This window comes from Cetorhinus maximus, chromosome 15 (assembly GCF_964194155.1).
Source record: "Cetorhinus maximus chromosome 15, sCetMax3.hap1.1, whole genome shotgun sequence".
Lineage (NCBI taxonomy): Eukaryota > Metazoa > Chordata > Chondrichthyes > Lamniformes > Cetorhinidae > Cetorhinus > Cetorhinus maximus.
Window position 1 is genome coordinate 6016006 of NC_135893.1, and position 18113 is coordinate 6034118.

Here is an 18113-nt window from a genome sequence, read left to right on the forward strand (position 1 = left end):
GGCTATAACAATATTGATTTGAGTAAAAAGTGGTAACAGAAAAAAAAAGGAATCATGCACCATGCAAATCCAATTACCATATATGGAAGATAGTAGATACTGTTCTGAAATAAACGCAGAAAATGCTGAAAATATTCAGGTCAGACAGCATTTGTGGAGAGAACGAGTTAACATTTGAGGTTGATGATCCTTTATCACAACCCGAAACATTAACTCTATTTCTTTCCACAGATGCTGTCTAACCTGCTGAGTATTTCCAGCATTTTCTGTTATTTCAGGTTTCCAGCACCAACAGCTTTAGATGAAAATACCGTTCAGTGTGCCTTTCAATAGGAACTGCTGCAAATTCTGAAGCTTCACAAGGATATTCTCTAAGTACCTTTAAATGTGGGAAAAGTAGTGATGAGCTGAATTTTTCCAGAAACAGCACCTTTACAAATGATTGAGAATAATTGAACTATTAAAATGTCTTTAAGAGCAGATGACTACATCTGCAGTACTAAATCTTTTAAACGGCTTCAGCAACTGTTTCAGCATTTTTATTTCTAGCCCGATCTGCCAGATGTATATTCAATTTTCTGCAGCATTGTCAATTTTAGGAATGCACTGTTTATATTCTCTGGTACATGAGTCTATAATGAAGAACTCAGGACAAAAAGAAAGGGAAGTCAGCAGCATGAGCATAAACTGAAATTTCTGAAATTGACACGCTCAGCAAACACAGAAGCAGACAGGACAAGAAAAGACCACTGCAACCCCTCTAGCTGGTTCAAATTCAAGACCATACGCTACTCACTATTTCTTAATCAATTCTTCCACCAAAAATAAAACTATTCAGCTCCTGGGTCAAAATAATTGCTCTTAATTGTCTCCCTGAGCTGTTTGTTCCACATCTTCAACATCTATCACGTGAAATAGTTAAATCTAAGCTGTTCACCTTTCCTGTTCTAAGCTTACATCCGTGGCCTCTGTAGCTGTGTTTTTGGCTATGCAAACTGGGGCTCAGTTTAATTATAATGCTCAAAATCTTGAAAGCTTTGACAAGGTCTCCCAAGCTTCATTTCTGCAGCTTCTTCAGCCTCTCTAAATTCAAGTGCCTATTCCTGGATGTCAGATTAGCTGCCCTCCTCTTCAGCCTCTCTACAGCCAGGACGTCCTCATTGTAGCGTAAAAATACATATAGCATTCCAGGTGACTTCCACCCATAAAGCCATACCAATCCCCTCTTATTGGTCCAAGTTTTTCATCAGTGCTTCATTACTTTCTACTTTCATTTGATGCCTTTAAGCTTTACCTACTCCATAGCTAGGCTAAATTTATAACCATTTTTATAACAAGTATAACATTTTTGATTTTTCCAATCTTCAAGCATTGTACCCATTTAGAATGAATTCCTTAAAAAATGCCTGCCAGAATATGACCAATTTCATTTGCCACTTTTCTAGGACTATAGCGAGCAACTGATCCAGGTCAGGTGATGCCTCCTGTTCTAATGCTCTCAGCCTTATTATCTCATCATAATTCCTAACATTTAATATTTTATTCATCGTCCCTGGAAATTCCACCTTTAACTGGGAAGGAAGCCTACAGTTTCTCAAGTGAACATTGTTTTCAAAAAGTGTTTCAGATATTTACCATTGCTTAGGCATTTATTAGAGGCACACTTGGAATCTTACTGTGCTCCCGGCCTCCATTTTGCCATGAATATATATATAATCTATAAAGGCCTTTTATACTGTACTTTATATTCCCCTTAATCTTAATTTTGCTTTCTAATAAAGCTCTTTTGACCAGTTTCTTAACCTTGTTCTATTATCTATCCCCATTTTATCTGCAGAATTATACTTGGGAACTTGTCTCTTTCTCCCACCATATTACTTTATTTGTGGAGAGGAAGACAGAGTTAACGTTTCGAGTCCGTATGACTCTTCATAGACTCAAAACATTAACTCTGTCTTCCTCTCCACAGAGGCTGTCAGACCTGCTGAGTTTTTCCAGCAATTTTTGTTTCAGATTTCCAGCATCCGCAGTATTTTGCTTTTATATTACTTTATTTGTGTCCCCCCCTACTTTTTTCATAATGGAATATGGTTGCTTTGTATTCTCTAACCTATTCTTAAAATGCATCCCATTTATCTTGTGTATAGTTGAATATCTTCAGTATGGAGAGCACTAAAAACAAAATAACTTAATGGATAGGCATCTTAAGTGTCTACAAATTTATTCAATCTTGCCATTAGCAGAAGCTGGAATACTGAGGAATTTCCCTGATCTGCTCTTACTTCCCAGGTTTACTACATTCTCTTGGTATACTAGATTGAGTGGTCTACCTAAAAAGGTGGCAAATCCCATTCGTCAAGGCAATTAAAGATCTAGTCTTTTTTTTTTTAAAACTGCTCATGCTAAAACAAAGAAGTGAAAGCGTGTTGAAAACTTAGTTGGTGTACTTGTGACTGTTATGGTAATTCAAATTTGTATATTTTATATCTAAAAAAAAACTATCCTAAATTTGAATAAATGTCCTAATATAAAAATATTTAGAAGAGCTCAGAACAGGACTTTTTTCACAACTTGATATATTCTAATGTACAATACCTAGGCGGTAGCTGGTTCAGTGGAGAGGAGCGGGAGGCTGCTGGAGGAGAAGTGACTAGAAATAATGGTGGACCCATGACAGAGGGTCGTCGTCTCGGAGAACTCATTTGGATTGATGAAGGGCTAGTGGTTATGGCTTGTGGGCTAGAAGACACAGGTGTGATTGGCAATGGATTTGTACGAACATTTCTTAGCCTGGGAGAAGTTGAGAATAAGGGTGGGCAGCTCATGGTCAATGATGGTTGTCCTGAAGAACTGGCCTGAGTTGAGGATGAACTAGTTGCCATTGTACGTTGGCATGGAGAACTGGGCGTCTGTGAAACAGGGCTTGCAAAGTTAGGCTGCTGGTTCGCACTGCCAGCAATCTTGGAAGGCTGGCTTGCTGTAAAGGATCGAGAAGTTGGGCTGCTTCCATACAGACTAGAATATTGAGATGAGAGAAGTTAGAAAGCAAGAAGAGAGAAAAATGAAAACAGCATGTAAAAGATCAACAGGGTTGTAACACTAGAATTGCACTAGAAAAGCCTGCATTTATGCTTCCACATATATTAGCATTCGTATACACAGTGGGAGCATTAATCCCAATTAATTCTGCAAATGATGACTATGTGCATTAAATAATGTTCTTACAATACCCAGGAAATCACAAAACAACCACATTTTATGAGTAGTCATGAAGAGCTTAGTCACATTAAATAGCACAGCAGCTTACACTTCAGTTCTATATCATAATGGAATACAAAACACTGGTAAAATAGATTTTACCATCATAGCCACTGACGTAAATCGTTTGTTTTTCACTCCCTCACTTCTTCAATTAATACAGCAAATAACTAATAGTTGGCATCAAGGTATTCCTGATTTTATTAAATTGCAGTAGTGAAATTAAGAGAAGGAACATTGTTTTACACAGAAATAAATCAGCCCTATTCAAAGCTACAGGAACTCTTGTCCACATTATCAGAAAAAACAATTAGTTGAAAGCATCTAATCACTGCCTCAAGTACTTTCTTCTAAGGCAAAAAAATATGTCCTGAACTAGGAATTGATTAGCATGGATAATTTATTCAAACATGTTTAAAGTTACTGGAAAATAAGCACAATCAAAATAAAGTTTTTATAATTAATGTCAATGGAACATTAATCGAAAAAAATCCTACTTTACTTTAGCCTCCAATTATGAGCATACATTGGATCAAAATTGAGAAAGTAACTCATTAACTCTAGTTCAATGAGAATTAAACAATGTCCAGTATTCATGCTACACAAATTTGATTTACAACATTGGTTTATACTTAAATTTATGGGTTTTACAAATCTTGACCAAAATGATTTATAGTCTGTGTCAGCACTGGATTTAATTCAGTCTTATTCCAAGCCTCTCTTCCTACCACAAGTCTTAGTTCTGTGTCATAGGCTCCCTTCCTCTAAGTATTACATAACACAACACAAGTCCAGAAGTTGTCACAAGAACTAGCCAAACAGCTGTCGAAACTATTATAGATAAAACATGTGAAAAAACAAATTCCTTCCCCCCCTTCCAGTCCTAATTAGAAGAGGTGATTTTTTTTTTTAAAAATAGCAAATTCTGAAAAATAAAACGCTATGACATGGTCAATGCACCTCATTCATTTGCTATCCAGTGGTTTACTTATCACTTTCAAGCATTATCTAAAATATACACAATACGTATGACCCATCATAAACCTATACTTGCTAGACAATTGCCAATGCTAAAATCTGAGCCAACTACTTTGTGAAAATTATTTAGATTTAAAATCAAATGATATACTTTATTTTATATAGTAATTTGAGCTAATTACTGGAGTCAACTGGTATATATGCTGCATCGTTATTCTTGATGCAAATGAGGGACATGAACACTTGACTGCATTCCTACACTCTCCAAAAGGAAAAAGGTCTCAGAGCTGAGCATTCCAATAAATGGAGAAGTGCACCGATACATGGGAAATGACACTCAGGAGAAAAGGTCCAGCAATGAGTCGATAACTGTTTTTCCAATGGACAATTATTAACCACACCTATATCTTCAGCTATCAGAGAAAAAAATAGAATTGCATGGCAAGATCAAAAAGTGGGAAGACAAAATGTTAAACACAAGTGAAGGATCAAAGGCAGAATTTCCAGATTTAATCAAAGAAAGGAAAAGATAAACCAGAAAAGATTATAATGTAATACACAAAAGCCTTCTTTATCAAAAGCATACACCAAATAATACGGTTTCAAATTATGAAAATGTCCCATTTCATGTCCTTTAGAAGATTGGTAGAGAGCAAGTACTGTATAACAATAAAAATTGTGATTGGTTATTTCACTACACCCACTCCCATGCTTTTTTTTGTCACCAATATTTTCAATGCAATTATAAAAACACCACTCCACATTATAAGCCCTGAACTTACTTGTAAATATTTGAACAGGTCAGAAAACATCTGGACTCTTATCACACTTACCTCGATAAAGAACTGGCACCAAAAGAGCCCGGGCTGCAAAACATAGGACTTGTTCCATGACTTGAAGGGTTAAGGGGCAAATTCCTGTCAGGTGACCTTGCAGCTGCTGCAATAGGTTGAGAGGTGGCAGTCAAACTGGCAAATGGGTTGTCTTCTGGCATTTGAGTGGACAGCATCAGAACCTCCATTAGAATCTGGCCAATCAGGTCTTTCCAGTCTGAGAAAACTAGTCAAGCAAAATATACTTCAACAGATAATATTCAATTCGATTCCTACAGAGTTAGATTATAGCAGACATTTTCACACCTAATTTATTTGCTTCACAATTTTGTCCCTCTCAGAATAATCCTACTGGGCAAACTGAGAAGACAGTTTCCCCTCTACAAACATACACTGCAATTAATTTTATTATTAGCCAGCTGGAGGTCCATTTACAAGTCAATACTTAACCTGAACTCTGGATGCCCATGCAGACCAATCTAGAGTCAGCACATGGACTTGGGGGGACATTTTCTAATACCCTGTGTGAATAACAAAAGCTGCCCCTAGATGCTAAATATTTAAATCATATTAGGGGAATGCAGAACAGAGAGACTCTCAAACAGAGAAATAAAATGTGACAAACAGAAACCTGACATTAGAACAAGTGAGAGCTAAGATACAAACCACAGGTAAGGAAGGGCGTGACTTTCCAAATCTTGCTTGAAGGTTGTCCTTGGCCGAAAAGATTTGGTGAAGGGTTATTTCAGCCTATCAATTATTGTTGTTAGTTCTCACCTTCTTTTGCATTCTGTTTAAACTCTGTAGCCAGACCAGGTAAGAAAATCACATCCCGATCACGCTCCTTCCAGGAGACTCGGAAGATTTTACATATAAGCGAAAGTGCTTGTTCTTCTGATACATCTGACCCCAACAAGGGTTCCTAAAAACAAAAGCAGTTGTCAATGACTGACTGGTGCAGATACCAGACATCCACAACACCAGAGCTGCACATTGAAAGGTGGAGTAGGTGAGGTCATTAGATTGAAAAGACGAGCAAGAACTCCATCAATATTTGTCCTCCCTACTCCGAGAACAATGACACCAAACGTAGCTCCCTTCTGCTACCCCAGCCAGAAACATTTAACTTTGAAATAATCAGGTGCAGGAACTTTCATCATCTATACGACTTAATGTTATATTAAACACTGCATTTATCCAATCTATCCAAGGCATCTTAATATTTCAGAGTTTTTTTTTTAAAAATTCATTTATGCGGACTGGGCATCGCTGGCTAGGCCAGCATTTATTGTCCATCCCTAATTGCCATTGAGAAGGAGGTGCTGAGCTGCCTTCTTGAACCACTGCAGTCCATGTGGTGCAGGTTACACCCACAGTGCCGTGAGGGAGGGAGTTCCAGGATTTTGACCCAGCAACAGTGAAGGAACAGCGATATTTTTCCAAGTCAGGATCAAATCATATCGATCAAAGCAAATCATATCAATCTAATGAATCAATGATGATATTTTTCCATCAGTATTTCATTATAACATAAGTTGTGTATGATACAATGGTCAATGGTAAATATTTCCATATAAATTCTGGTACAAAGTGTATCTATTCAAGGTATGCCCTGCCTCAATGCTAATCTTAGACATAAAAGCAAGAGCTCATTCTTTCTCCCTCATCCAAATGACATGAACCACATTCATAAGCTGCCCTGAGTGAAGCAGCAGAGATCCCATTAAACTCTTCACAAACAGCTGGAACTTGAAAGTACGACCTTAGCTTTAAACCAGCGTGTCTTAACTAAACTACTTAGCAACTATACATCAGCAATCTGCAACAGTTTAAAAATAACTTGTCAACTTTTTCCCAGACCCTATTCAAATTTCAGACTTGAGAAAGGATAAAGCAAAATCTGATTTCGCTGCTTTAAAACACATGAACACTTAGCCATTAATGGAGGCTTCCCGTGCAAAATTACTGAGCAGAATCTGCACAAGCATCAGTGGATATACCTTATCAGTCAGACTCCTTTTTTCCCGGCGATCACCCTCGTCGACTTCCATATTTTCAATTCCTGAGTCTACATCCACTTGGGACATGCTGTTTAGAAGAGGAACATATTACTTAATCTATACAGTAATTAACTATTAATCTGCTGTAAGTTTGTCTTAAAAACCATGGACGGCACTGTCTGTAGATCAGTTTTCCCTTCTTTGTTTCAGTAATTTAGTAGATCCATTGCAGGTAATGTTAATGTGCTCCAATGACTGCAAAAACCATTTGTTCCAGTATTACTGCATTTACTACATTATACTCAAATTCTTACATTATCTCAAATCAAATCATGGATTGATGTGGCTATTGAAAATAGAACACTCAGGCTCACTGGTCATCTTAAGTTGTTCTATACTAACAATAAACACATTCAAACAATTGCATTAAGACATCAATAATTAGCATGTTGTTCAACTGGAATTACAAATTTATTCTTGAAATAAAAATCCAAATTTTGGTTTCTTAAGAATACAGGCTTTAATTTGTCTAAGCTTCATGTTCAATCATTGCTTCTTTAAATTAACTTTTATGATGGCTACACAGGAGGGCCACATGTAAGTACAAAGGTTGCTGATTCACAGCTATAGATTGATTACCTTTTCTCACAGGACACACTATCGATATCCATACTCTGAGATCTGGACAGACTTTGAGACTGGTTTTCAAGGCTATTTGACGGGGAACTGCTGAGTGAGCTCACCCCTTCACTGCTCTGGCTTCTATGTGCAACACCTGAGAGAATAGATAATATTCAGTAACACAGACCTACTTAACATTGGAAGAGAAGAGCAAAACATTTTAAGCTTTTTAATTGCAAAAGAAGAGTTTTTTTTTAAAAAAACCTTCCATTGCGAGGTCAGAATACCAACAGTGCTGCAATGAAACAATGACATAACTGGTACTTGTACTGAGGTGGATAGGGAGCTAACTCCACTACCTTGCCCTTCATTATAAAATGTGCATCCAGCATTGGAGTTGACAATTTAAATTTCACTTGAACTTCAGATGTTGATTTATTTACTACATATAATGCCAAACCTATTCTGAAAAACTGCTAAGCTCTGTGGCATTTGAAAACAGGAGATCACTGCAGACTCTAGGTTTATCTATTTTTGACTTGCTGCAGTTTAATGAAACTTTGCCCTACTGAAATAAACTACATAGTGAAATGAAGGAAGAAGTCATTGTATAATATTTCTCAAAGGAACTACAAGAAAACCTTCTATGTCAACAAAATGGCCAATGCTCCAAGACCCATAAATCGCAGTGGATGGTGAAACAGACAGTGATGACAAATGTCAGTTTGTCAGTCCTTAAGCTCAAGGAGCCCAGTTATTTTTTTTAAAAATTTATCCATGGGATGAGTGTGCTAATGGCAACGCCAGCATTTATCACCTATCCCCAATTGCCCTCAAGAAGGCACTAGTGAGCCGCTTTCTTGAACCGCTGCAGTCTACGTGGTGTTGGTGCACCACCATGCGTTAAGAACGGAGTTCCAAGATTTTGACCCAGCAACAGTAAAAGAACAGTGATATCCTTCCAAGTCAGGATGGTGCATGACTTGGAGGGGAAGTCTATGGATGAGTTTTCACAAACATTATAATACCATCGCAAAATCGGGAACTTGCAGGTTCTGGTGCTCCCAAACATCTGCTGCTCTTCTTCTTCCAGATGGTAGAAGGTTTGAAAGGTGCTGTCTCAGGAGCCTTGGCGAGTTGCTGCAGTGCATCTCACCACTCTATGGCGATGAAGGGGTTGAATGTTTAAGTGGTGGATGGGGTGTCATGCAAAGTGGGCTGCTTTGTCTTGGATGGTATCGAGCCTGTGTTCTTGGAGCTGCAACTGTGCAGGTTTTGAACGGGTTAAAAATCAGGCCCAGTGGCTATGCATTCTGGTGGCCTTTCAATGTGAGGTTTTAGAAACATAACTGCACCTCTAAACCATGCAGCTGAAGACTTACAGATGATTTTGAATGGTGGCTTGGGCTCAGATTCCTTGTCCCCTGCCCTGTCTTCATGCAACCAAACAATTCTGTTCCATGGTTTAGAATTCCTAGGTATGCAATAGAAGAACTTCTTTTAACCCAGTTGTAAGACCCAGGACCAAGTTATGAGAGGAACTGGTTGGAGGGAAATGGTTGCAGGGAGGGGAGGTTCTTATCTACACTGACCTGTCACTTAGCACCCTGGAAGGTGAGTCAGTCTGGGGGCAGGCACACCTCTACCAAAAATCCTTCCAAAAATCTGAAGGAAGCTTGATATCCAGTAATGTACTTGGATGTCTAGACATCAAGATACCTGGTGCATCACAAGTACCCCTGCATGGCCTTTCCATCATGCTAAAGGCATTAGTCAGCAAAGGAGGAAGTGATTGGTACAACAGTTGCTTCAATGTCCTGCTTAGTGGCTGGATACGAAACTACGTCCATCTATACAGTACAGTAAAGTCCCACCATTCATGGGGGTTACGTTCCCACGAAACATCACAAACGGCAAAATTGCAAACGATGAACATAGTTTTCAATGGGAGTCAATTAGATAGGTTCCAGCAATGCGAGGGTAACATTGGTTTGTGCAGTTATAGTACTGTACAGCAAATTGTGGTACCTGTATATGACAGATGAGCTGTGGGAGGGGTGGGGTGGGGTGGGGTGGGGGAGCCTCTGAGGACTACAAGACATGTATTGAGAATTTTAAAAAGAGATAATCTTCAATTGAGAAAAAAAAGAATCACCTCAAAACTAGCAGACAAAAATCGGTGAACATTTCAAAATTGAACAATGCCGTTACTGCAGGCTCTGGACCGAGAGATTCGGACACTTCCAGGTTAATCTCTCCGTTCGGGCTGTACTTCGGCTGCAACCTTTCCAGGTACCGTTTCTCACCCCTGTCGGAAAGGTGCTTTTAAAAAAAAAGGGAATTAAATGTCCACAGGCAAGACTAATGGAAGGAATCTGCTTCCAGAGAGATCCCCTCAGAGAAAGAAAACACGGATAAGCAAACATTATACACTGCATCGCCCATCGTGTGAGCAAAGCGCAGATAAGTGAATATGCGAACAACGAAGTCACGAAAGGCGGAACTTTCCTGTATTCGGTGGTGACTGATTAGATTACAGGGAAGCAAACAATTAATTCTGAAGGTTTGTGCCCCTAGTGTGTCTCCATGCTGTGGAGCTGTTCCATGTATCTCCTGTTCACCCAACAAGGGTCCAAACCCACAATTTGTCACTTTTCTAATGACTGTCCTCCCTGGATAGAATGGCTAGAATCAAGGCAGCAGTCAAGTTGGCTTTGAATGACATACCTGGCAATGAAAGGTTAGAATTGAGTCAATGTCTGGTGGCAGAAACAGTAATCTAATACCAGAATCAGAGACCTGCAGTGCTCCAGCCAACTCTTGCCCATTAGTGAGATCTGGAGTTGGGATTCTCAATGTGTTTACATTCAAATGAGCTAGCAAGCCTAACAAGTTAATTACTCCTAGCTAGCTAAGCAGGAGCCTTCCTCATGCTCCTTGATGGTAAGCTGCAGCGTTTTGTACCCCTGCAAATATTGAGGTGCCCACACAGTCTCGCTACCTGTTAACCTAAATTCTGAATTTTGATGTGTAGGGTTGACATGCACTTCCTAGGAGGCAATCAGAAACTGTGTGGATCTCTCAAGAGCACGGTTGGTGATTTTCTATTCTGGGTTTATTCTCCTCACAGCTATGAGCCAATTATGAGCAGGGCAAATGCAGTCCAGCCAAAAGGGCAGCAGGTCAAAGAAGGAAAAACGTGAACACTGCTGCACATCGAACCAGAAACAAATAACTTTGGTAAGGACAAGCACTCAAAGCGTGCTATGAATTGGGGGGAAACATCACTCATGGTGTGTGCACAGCTTAATTTAAGAAAAAAAATCAAAATTTCCATCTTCCTTCCGCAGATCACAGACTGTTTGTCCTGCCATATACTGAACCCAACATACTTAATTGCCTGATGGAAAATTCTGCAAGGTTGCCCCCTGTATCTTCAAAGGTAATGGAGCAACATTTTGAGCATTTGATCTTACATGCCATGCTAGTTGATCTCCCAAAGCACTGTTCCTAATATCTAACATGTAAGGGACATGCAAACAAATTTGACCACACCCAACGTACACTTTGCTGCATTTCAGAAACATAGCTGGAGTGTACCTTTCTCTTTAATTCATTTATGGAATATGGGCGTCACTGGCAAAGCTTATATTTATTGCCTGCCAATAGCTGCCTCGAGAAAGTAGCAGTGGGCCTTCAGAGGGCAGTTACAAGTCAATCACTGTGTGGGACCGGTGTGTCTCAGTCCAGGACAATGGGTGTCCTTGCCTAAAAGGACAACAGTGAACATATTGCTTTTTTCTAAAATAACAATCTGACTGCTGCATGTTCACTGTTACTGATGCCTGTTTTTCTTATTGAAAATAGTGGGGGATTTGAACTCATTCTCTGGACCATTAGTCCAGGCCTCTGAATTACTAGCTCAGTAACATAACCATACAGCTGTGAAGGCACATCTAAGAGTTGTATTGAATGCACAGGCTCATCGAGATGATCAATACCATAAAAGGGATATTAATGACCTTAAAATGTATCTTAATATTCATACTACAAGTTTTAAAAAATCTGATAAAAAGTTTAGTAAGGGTAATAATAAAGAAGTTTCATATTTCAGTGAAGAATTATACTTTTTTGAAAATGGTGCAAACATTAATCCTATTGTTGTATAAACAGGTTCAAACTATTTCTGCTTTCAGCATGTCTTTTGAACAAGTTTCCAAAAAAAAAAGCTTCCAGGATTGGCTGGAATAAGGTCACCTCCGCAAAGAATTTAAAAGAAACCACAGCATCAGGAGACAATCATCTACCCTGAGTTCCATCCTTCAAGTCTATAGCTCAAATCCCCTACCAACTCAGTCAAACCAAATGAATAATTACCATAAAATTCAAATAGCAGAACATCTCAAAAGGATTAATGCACTGATTCTGTAATTGCTCAATTTTTTGCCAAATTTTCATATCAGAAGAAGTAATCCAACACATCTTGGAGCTCAAATTTAGTAAGACAACTTCTATATTCTAAACAGGTTTAGGTACAGAGGTCCTGTATGCCAATGTATTTATAACATGTATTCTATCTGTTGCTCGGTGTAAAAGAAGACATTCATGAACTACTGCCACTATTTGATTGGATTTCCAAAGAACACTATCTGCCATATATAAGTTACAGAAAATAAATCACAGCTTTAAAAATTCAGAATTCTATTACTGGGGCAAAGTGAAATAACAGGCAATATTTTATGTAAATGTATCGTATTAAGGTTTAAATTACCCATAAGTGATTTCAAAAGTTTTAGAATCCCAAAAGACTCCAAACTCAACTTGGGGCAGCAAAGTGAAAACAAGAACGCCCAGTTTCCCAATCAGCCAAATGCATCAACCCCAAAACTCCCAGAAACACCAGCATGTTCATTACACGTGAAATGCACACAGGCTCCTGGAAAGTCACGATGAAGACTCTCCAGAGTGGTATGAGGACAAGTCCAACAAATTGCCATAAATTAAAGTCGTTACTGGGATTTCAAAATAAAATTTTCACGCTTTGCCATTTGAACTGTGAAAGCAATGCATTTTTGTAACATTTGTCCTGTCAAACTTGTGTTGTACATAATACTTAGGTGAATGGCTAATAGTCGTTACTGACCTGTCACAGATGATGGTAGTGATGGAAAATATTGAGAAGGTGATTAAGTTAAAAATAACACGCAAGCATATTGAAGTGGCAACACAGCTATGGATCAGAAAGACTGCTTCCATCATATTACTGAAGCTTAGTGAAAGCCAAAACCCCCACTGCACACTTTTGTGACAAGATGGATCAGGAAAGTAAACTGTTAGGAGGGGGGGAAAAAATATATAAAAGCATACAGCATAAAGCAAGGATCAGTGGCTTTAACAAACTGTTTCAAGTATTTGAAACAAATTCTTATATCTGAACCTCTGGGCAATTTCTGCACTGTACAGTTCCTTTAGTGAACTGTAAAAGGAATAGTAACAAGAATAATAGTCTCCAGTATCCATCTGGTTAAAAATTTTCTATTTTATTATATATTGGATTTATTCAAACATTTTAAAACAGTACACAGAAGATTAGAAGCTGCTTATTTATGTTTTAATGAATGTAAAATTTGAGGCTTTCTGCCTGTGTCTTGTCCCAAGTTATCCTGCAAAGAACCAACTTTTCGCTCTAGTTCTTTACTGCTCTTAAACACGCAGCATGTTTGCCAGCAGTTAATGGAGCTCAAACGTTCCTCCTCTGTTGGGGAATTCTCTCGTTTTAACTGAGTGTACAAATATTACAAGTTTAACGTAAGACAGTTTCGGACATGTGTAATTTAACGCAGGAATCACCTCAAGTGAATGTGCCGGAAGACTACCTTCAGGAAATATTCTTGCACTATATTAGTCCCTCACTTGGGAGGTGAAGATGACAAAGAAGGTTTCAGCACATGTACAACACTGAAATGGAAATAAGTGATCCTGGTGGTGATCAGGATATAAAAACTGAAGTTTACTCTGGGCGTAATAGAACACCCAGGATGCACACCATTCAGTTCAGCCAGAACAGGCAGCCACAGAGAAGGATAGAATCAAGGTTTAAGCTATGAGGTTTTTGGCACGAGATGAGATGGATTCAATCTTTGAGTTGGAACAAGTTCTTGTTCCTCCAGGACTCAATATCATCTAAGACAAACAGCACAGAAACAGTGAAGGAGCCCGCATTTAAAGAAAACCTTGACTATTGCCATCTCAAAGATAATTCAATACTGGAATCCCATGTCAAATATTGAAAACTTGATTTCAAACTGTTCAAAAAATATAGTGGATGGATTTGCCCACAATTCACAGCATGAAAGAAACTTCAATCAGAAAACCCATCTGCTGCTGGTGGGGCCTGCTTCTCTAAACCAGGGCATCTACAGACAAAGCAATTAGTCAAAACAACAGCCTAACGTATTTCAAAAACCAAGATTGCTCCAAATCAAGCTGGGGGATTTTGCCAAAACTAAATTAGATGGAATGGAAAAACAACCTGGAGCACTTTACTCTCCTAAGTTTGTCTCTATAGGGGCAAGTATTCAGCACCTGCCCATAACCATCAGACACAAAACCTGCTATGCAAGCACCACAAGCAAAAGAACTAAGTCCAAGTGCCCCATGGTTTAATATAGGAATATTGTTTAATGAAGAAAACAAGAAGGCAGGCAGATTAAACTCAAATTGAGGGCCTACCCCGGTTCCTTTGCTCCCATAATAGCGCATTTTACTGTTGATTCAACAATCCTACTGGTTCCTTGGTCAAAAAAAATTTTTTCACCCAAATTCATGAAAACAAATTTAGCCATGTGTCAACCATTGCTACTATTTAGAAAGATGCACCAGCTAAAAAAGTACAAACTTGTATGGGTTGGGTTGCATTGCAATCTGAACTACCAGAAATGATTCAAATCTCAGTTTCAACACATGTCAAAATTAGGTCCACAGTACTGATTTGGCCACCACATTCTGACAGGAGTGTTAACATTTCACAACAACCACATTTTGAATTTATTTCTATTTCTTTGAGAGTTATTATTTAAATCTGTTTTTAACCTATTCCCAGCCACTGGTATCAATAAATCACTAACTTTAATACCAGTCCTACATGCCAGATATCAGAGCCACCAAGGCAGGTCTTGCACAATACACAACCTACTTAAATCATGGTCTTTTCACCAACACTCTGCTGATTATTAGGTTCACGCCCAAATTTCTTTAAGTTCTCAGAAGGATGAAGAAAAAAATCCGTCATCCACTTTTGCCTGCTAAAATTAGTACAATAAAGATAACTACGCTCTTGGTGAAAACGCATCTTAGTTTTTGGACTTAAAAATCTAAAGGGATAGAGACAGGATTTAAGACAAAAAAGTGAATTGATTAAAATATAACAAAATCTGTAAATTGTAGACATCTAAGGACAGCTTATGACAATGCCTTTTTTTTTGCATGTGCTCCTGTTTTCAAAATAGTCACTGCACTTTGTGACAACAGCTGCAGGGGGGGGATTCGAACACTGCTATCAGCAGGGACAGCAGCTGAGAGAAGAGATGGGGTGGAGGGTGGATTCAAACACTGGTAACAGCAGCATCAGCGACTGTGGGGTGGGGTGGAGGGCAGGGGAGTGCGCAGAGGAAGATACAAACTCGGGATGCTTGCAGAGATAGTGCTGCAGGGGGCGGAGGGGATTCAACTCCTCCAGTAGCCTCCAGCTGTTAGTATGATTGTCAGATTCAGAAACAGTGTGTATCTTAAAAAATTCAAATTGCACTGTCATGCCATGTCCCATATTTAAAGTTGGAAAGTAAAGTTTGGCTGTAAAGTGCTTTGGTAGTGGCAAAAAGTGCTATATAAATGCAATATTGTTCTTTGTTTAAAAAAATGTTTGCTACATGGATTGTTTTCCATAGTTTGGAATTTGCGCTTGTCTGTGGCCTCAGAGTGCCACATGTATAATTTACAGTGCAAGTTATTTGGGACTGTTAATAAGTGCTTGTTTGTACAGATATCACTCTAAAGGGAGAGAACTAGTTGAATGAAAAAGCAAATAATGAAAGAATGGGTGACACAAAGTAGATATTGTCAGAAAACAGAAACAATATTTAAAAAGAAGCATCTGATGCAAAGGCAAACCTTCCTGCGTATATACAAGTGCCATTACTTTTAAAATCAGTTCACTACAGGTTTTCTATATTCGATTTTTGAAATGTCCTAGCTTCCCCTATAAACACACTATAATGCAAAAACATTACCAAAAAGGAATGGCATTGTTTTTAGGCATAGCTCCTGAATCAATTTGGATCAGCAGATGGGAAAGCTTACAATTTGACCACAAAATCTATACTTGACTACAGTAAACCTGCTTACAACTGTGAAGTAAAAGAAAAAAAAACTTCAAAAACTTCATGTGTTGCTTTTAACTAATTAACATCAAGATAAAACCCAGCAAGCCGAATGTGAGACTGCTAGCAATTTAGCTCAATCAGTTGCAGCTATCTCACTCTCCCATACCTGTTGCTCCAATAGGAGATGTGGCAGGAGTCATGCTCTGTACACTTAGGGCCATATTTTGAGATATGCCAGGCGTCGCTGCAGATACTCCAGGTGGGTTTTCTCGCTGTGGGGAGGTAAGTGGAGTGGTGGGTTGTGAAGTCAGTCCACCAGCAAGCCGTGCAAGGCGTCTTCTACGAATCTGTATTCAGAAAGGAGAAAGTGTTACTGCTCAAAGTGACACCGGCCCATCCACCAGCTTTGAAATACTACAGAGCTTGCCAAGTGTTCAGCCTGATTACCAAAACAAGTTATGCCCACAAATACAGTACAGATGTCAGAAAAGTTCCAAGCAATCAACTGCCGATTATTTGTTAAAACTGTATTAACGACATCTTGGATAATAAATCCCCTTCCATGAATTTCACCATGCATTAAAAGCACCGAGCAAACAATTAACATTCATAATACAACAACTACTACTTCTGGTATATGGTTCCTTTGACACCAAGACAAAAAAGGAGATATTAGGGCATATGACCAAAAGCTTGGTCAAAGAATGAAGTTTTGAGGAGCACGCTAAAGGAAGAGAGAGAAGAAACCAGAGGGGTTTTAGAGAAGGTATTCCAGAGCTAAGGGCCTCAGCAGCTGGAAGCATGGCCACCAATGTTGGAGCGATGAAAATTGGAAATGCTGAAAAAGCCAGAATTGGATGAGTGCAGAGATCTGAGAAGCTGGTCAGGCTGGAGGAGGTTACAAAGATAGGGAGTAGTGAGACCTTAACACAGATTCTCACAGGGGTGAGAATTTCAAATAAAAACAGAAAATGCTGAAAAAACTCAGCAGGTCTCACAGCATCTGTGGAGAAAGAAACAGAGTTAATGTTTTGAGTCCATATGACTCTTCCTCAGAGTTAAAGAGTAGAAATGCGAGGAAATTTATAATGCTTAAGGGGGATGGAGCAGGTGAAGCAAGATAGGTCAGCGGTAGGTGGGGGCTAAGGAGAGATTGACAAAGATGTCATGGACACAAGGCAAAGTTAGTGTTAATGGGAGTGGTAAGGGCTAATGAAGGTGCTGATGGTGGCATAAAGGTAAGAAAGCAGATATGTGTGAATAGCAGAACAAGGGTCAGCAACCTGTGAAAGGACAACATGGAACAAGCAACAGATGGTCTTTTGGGGGTGGGGGGAGGGGGGCAGCGGTTGGAGAAAAAGGATAGAGAAAGGTATGAAAAAGGAGATCAAACAATGAATAAATGAATAAAAATAAGTAAATAAGATATAAAAATAAATTTAAAAAGATTAAAAGGAGAATTTCAAAATGGAGATATAGCCAGACCAGAAGCCAATGCAGGTCAGGGATCACAGAGGTGATGGATGAACTGGACTTGGTGCACGTTAGGACATGGGCAACAGAGTTTTGAATGAGCTCAAGATTATGGAGGGTGAACAGTGAGAGACTGCCAAAGAGAATATTAGGATGGTTGAGTCTATTGATTGTAAAGGTATGAGGATTTCACCAGCAGATGATCTGAAGCAGACAATCTTACAGAAGTGGAAGTTGATGCTCTTGGTGAGGATACAGGGTTGGAACTCAGCTAAGGGTCCAAATGGGTACCTCTATGGCGAGTGGTTTGGTTGAGCCTCAGGCAATGGTCAGGAAGAGGGAAGGAGTTGATGGCTCAGAAAGGGATTTTTTGGCACTGGCCAAGGACAATGGCTTCAATCTCAATGTTTCGCAGTTATGGTCAGCTCAAAGTGCAGAATAAAAATGTTCACAAAGCTAATATAGAGCATAAAAAACAATTTCAAGGCTTTAATTTAATCTCAGCATGCAAACGATGTTATACACTACTCAAGCTTGCCTCTACTCATTAAGATTTTTGCGGTGTAAAA

At 39.0% G+C, this 18113-nt stretch overlaps 1 protein-coding gene across 2 annotated transcripts in view; it reads right to left on the reverse strand.

The window, feature by feature from the left end:
- Positions 1-18113, reverse strand: part of ube4b (ubiquitination factor E4B, UFD2 homolog (S. cerevisiae)) — a 78539-nt gene that overhangs the window by 49338 nt on the left and 11088 nt on the right. Inside the window, exons 2-7 of one of the 2 annotated variants that reach the window (XM_078557804.1) lie at positions 16238-16418; positions 7709-7844; positions 7070-7157; positions 5847-5991; positions 5070-5295; positions 2596-3015 (exon numbers count right to left, since the gene is read on the reverse strand). In XM_078557804.1, the coding sequence (XP_078413930.1) occupies positions 2596-3015; positions 5070-5295; positions 5847-5991; positions 7070-7157; positions 7709-7844; positions 16238-16418 (1196 nt within the window). The remainder of the gene's footprint in view (positions 1-2595; positions 3016-5069; positions 5296-5846; positions 5992-7069; positions 7158-7708; positions 7845-16237; positions 16419-18113) is intronic. The other variant, XM_078557805.1, reaches the window with a different exon arrangement.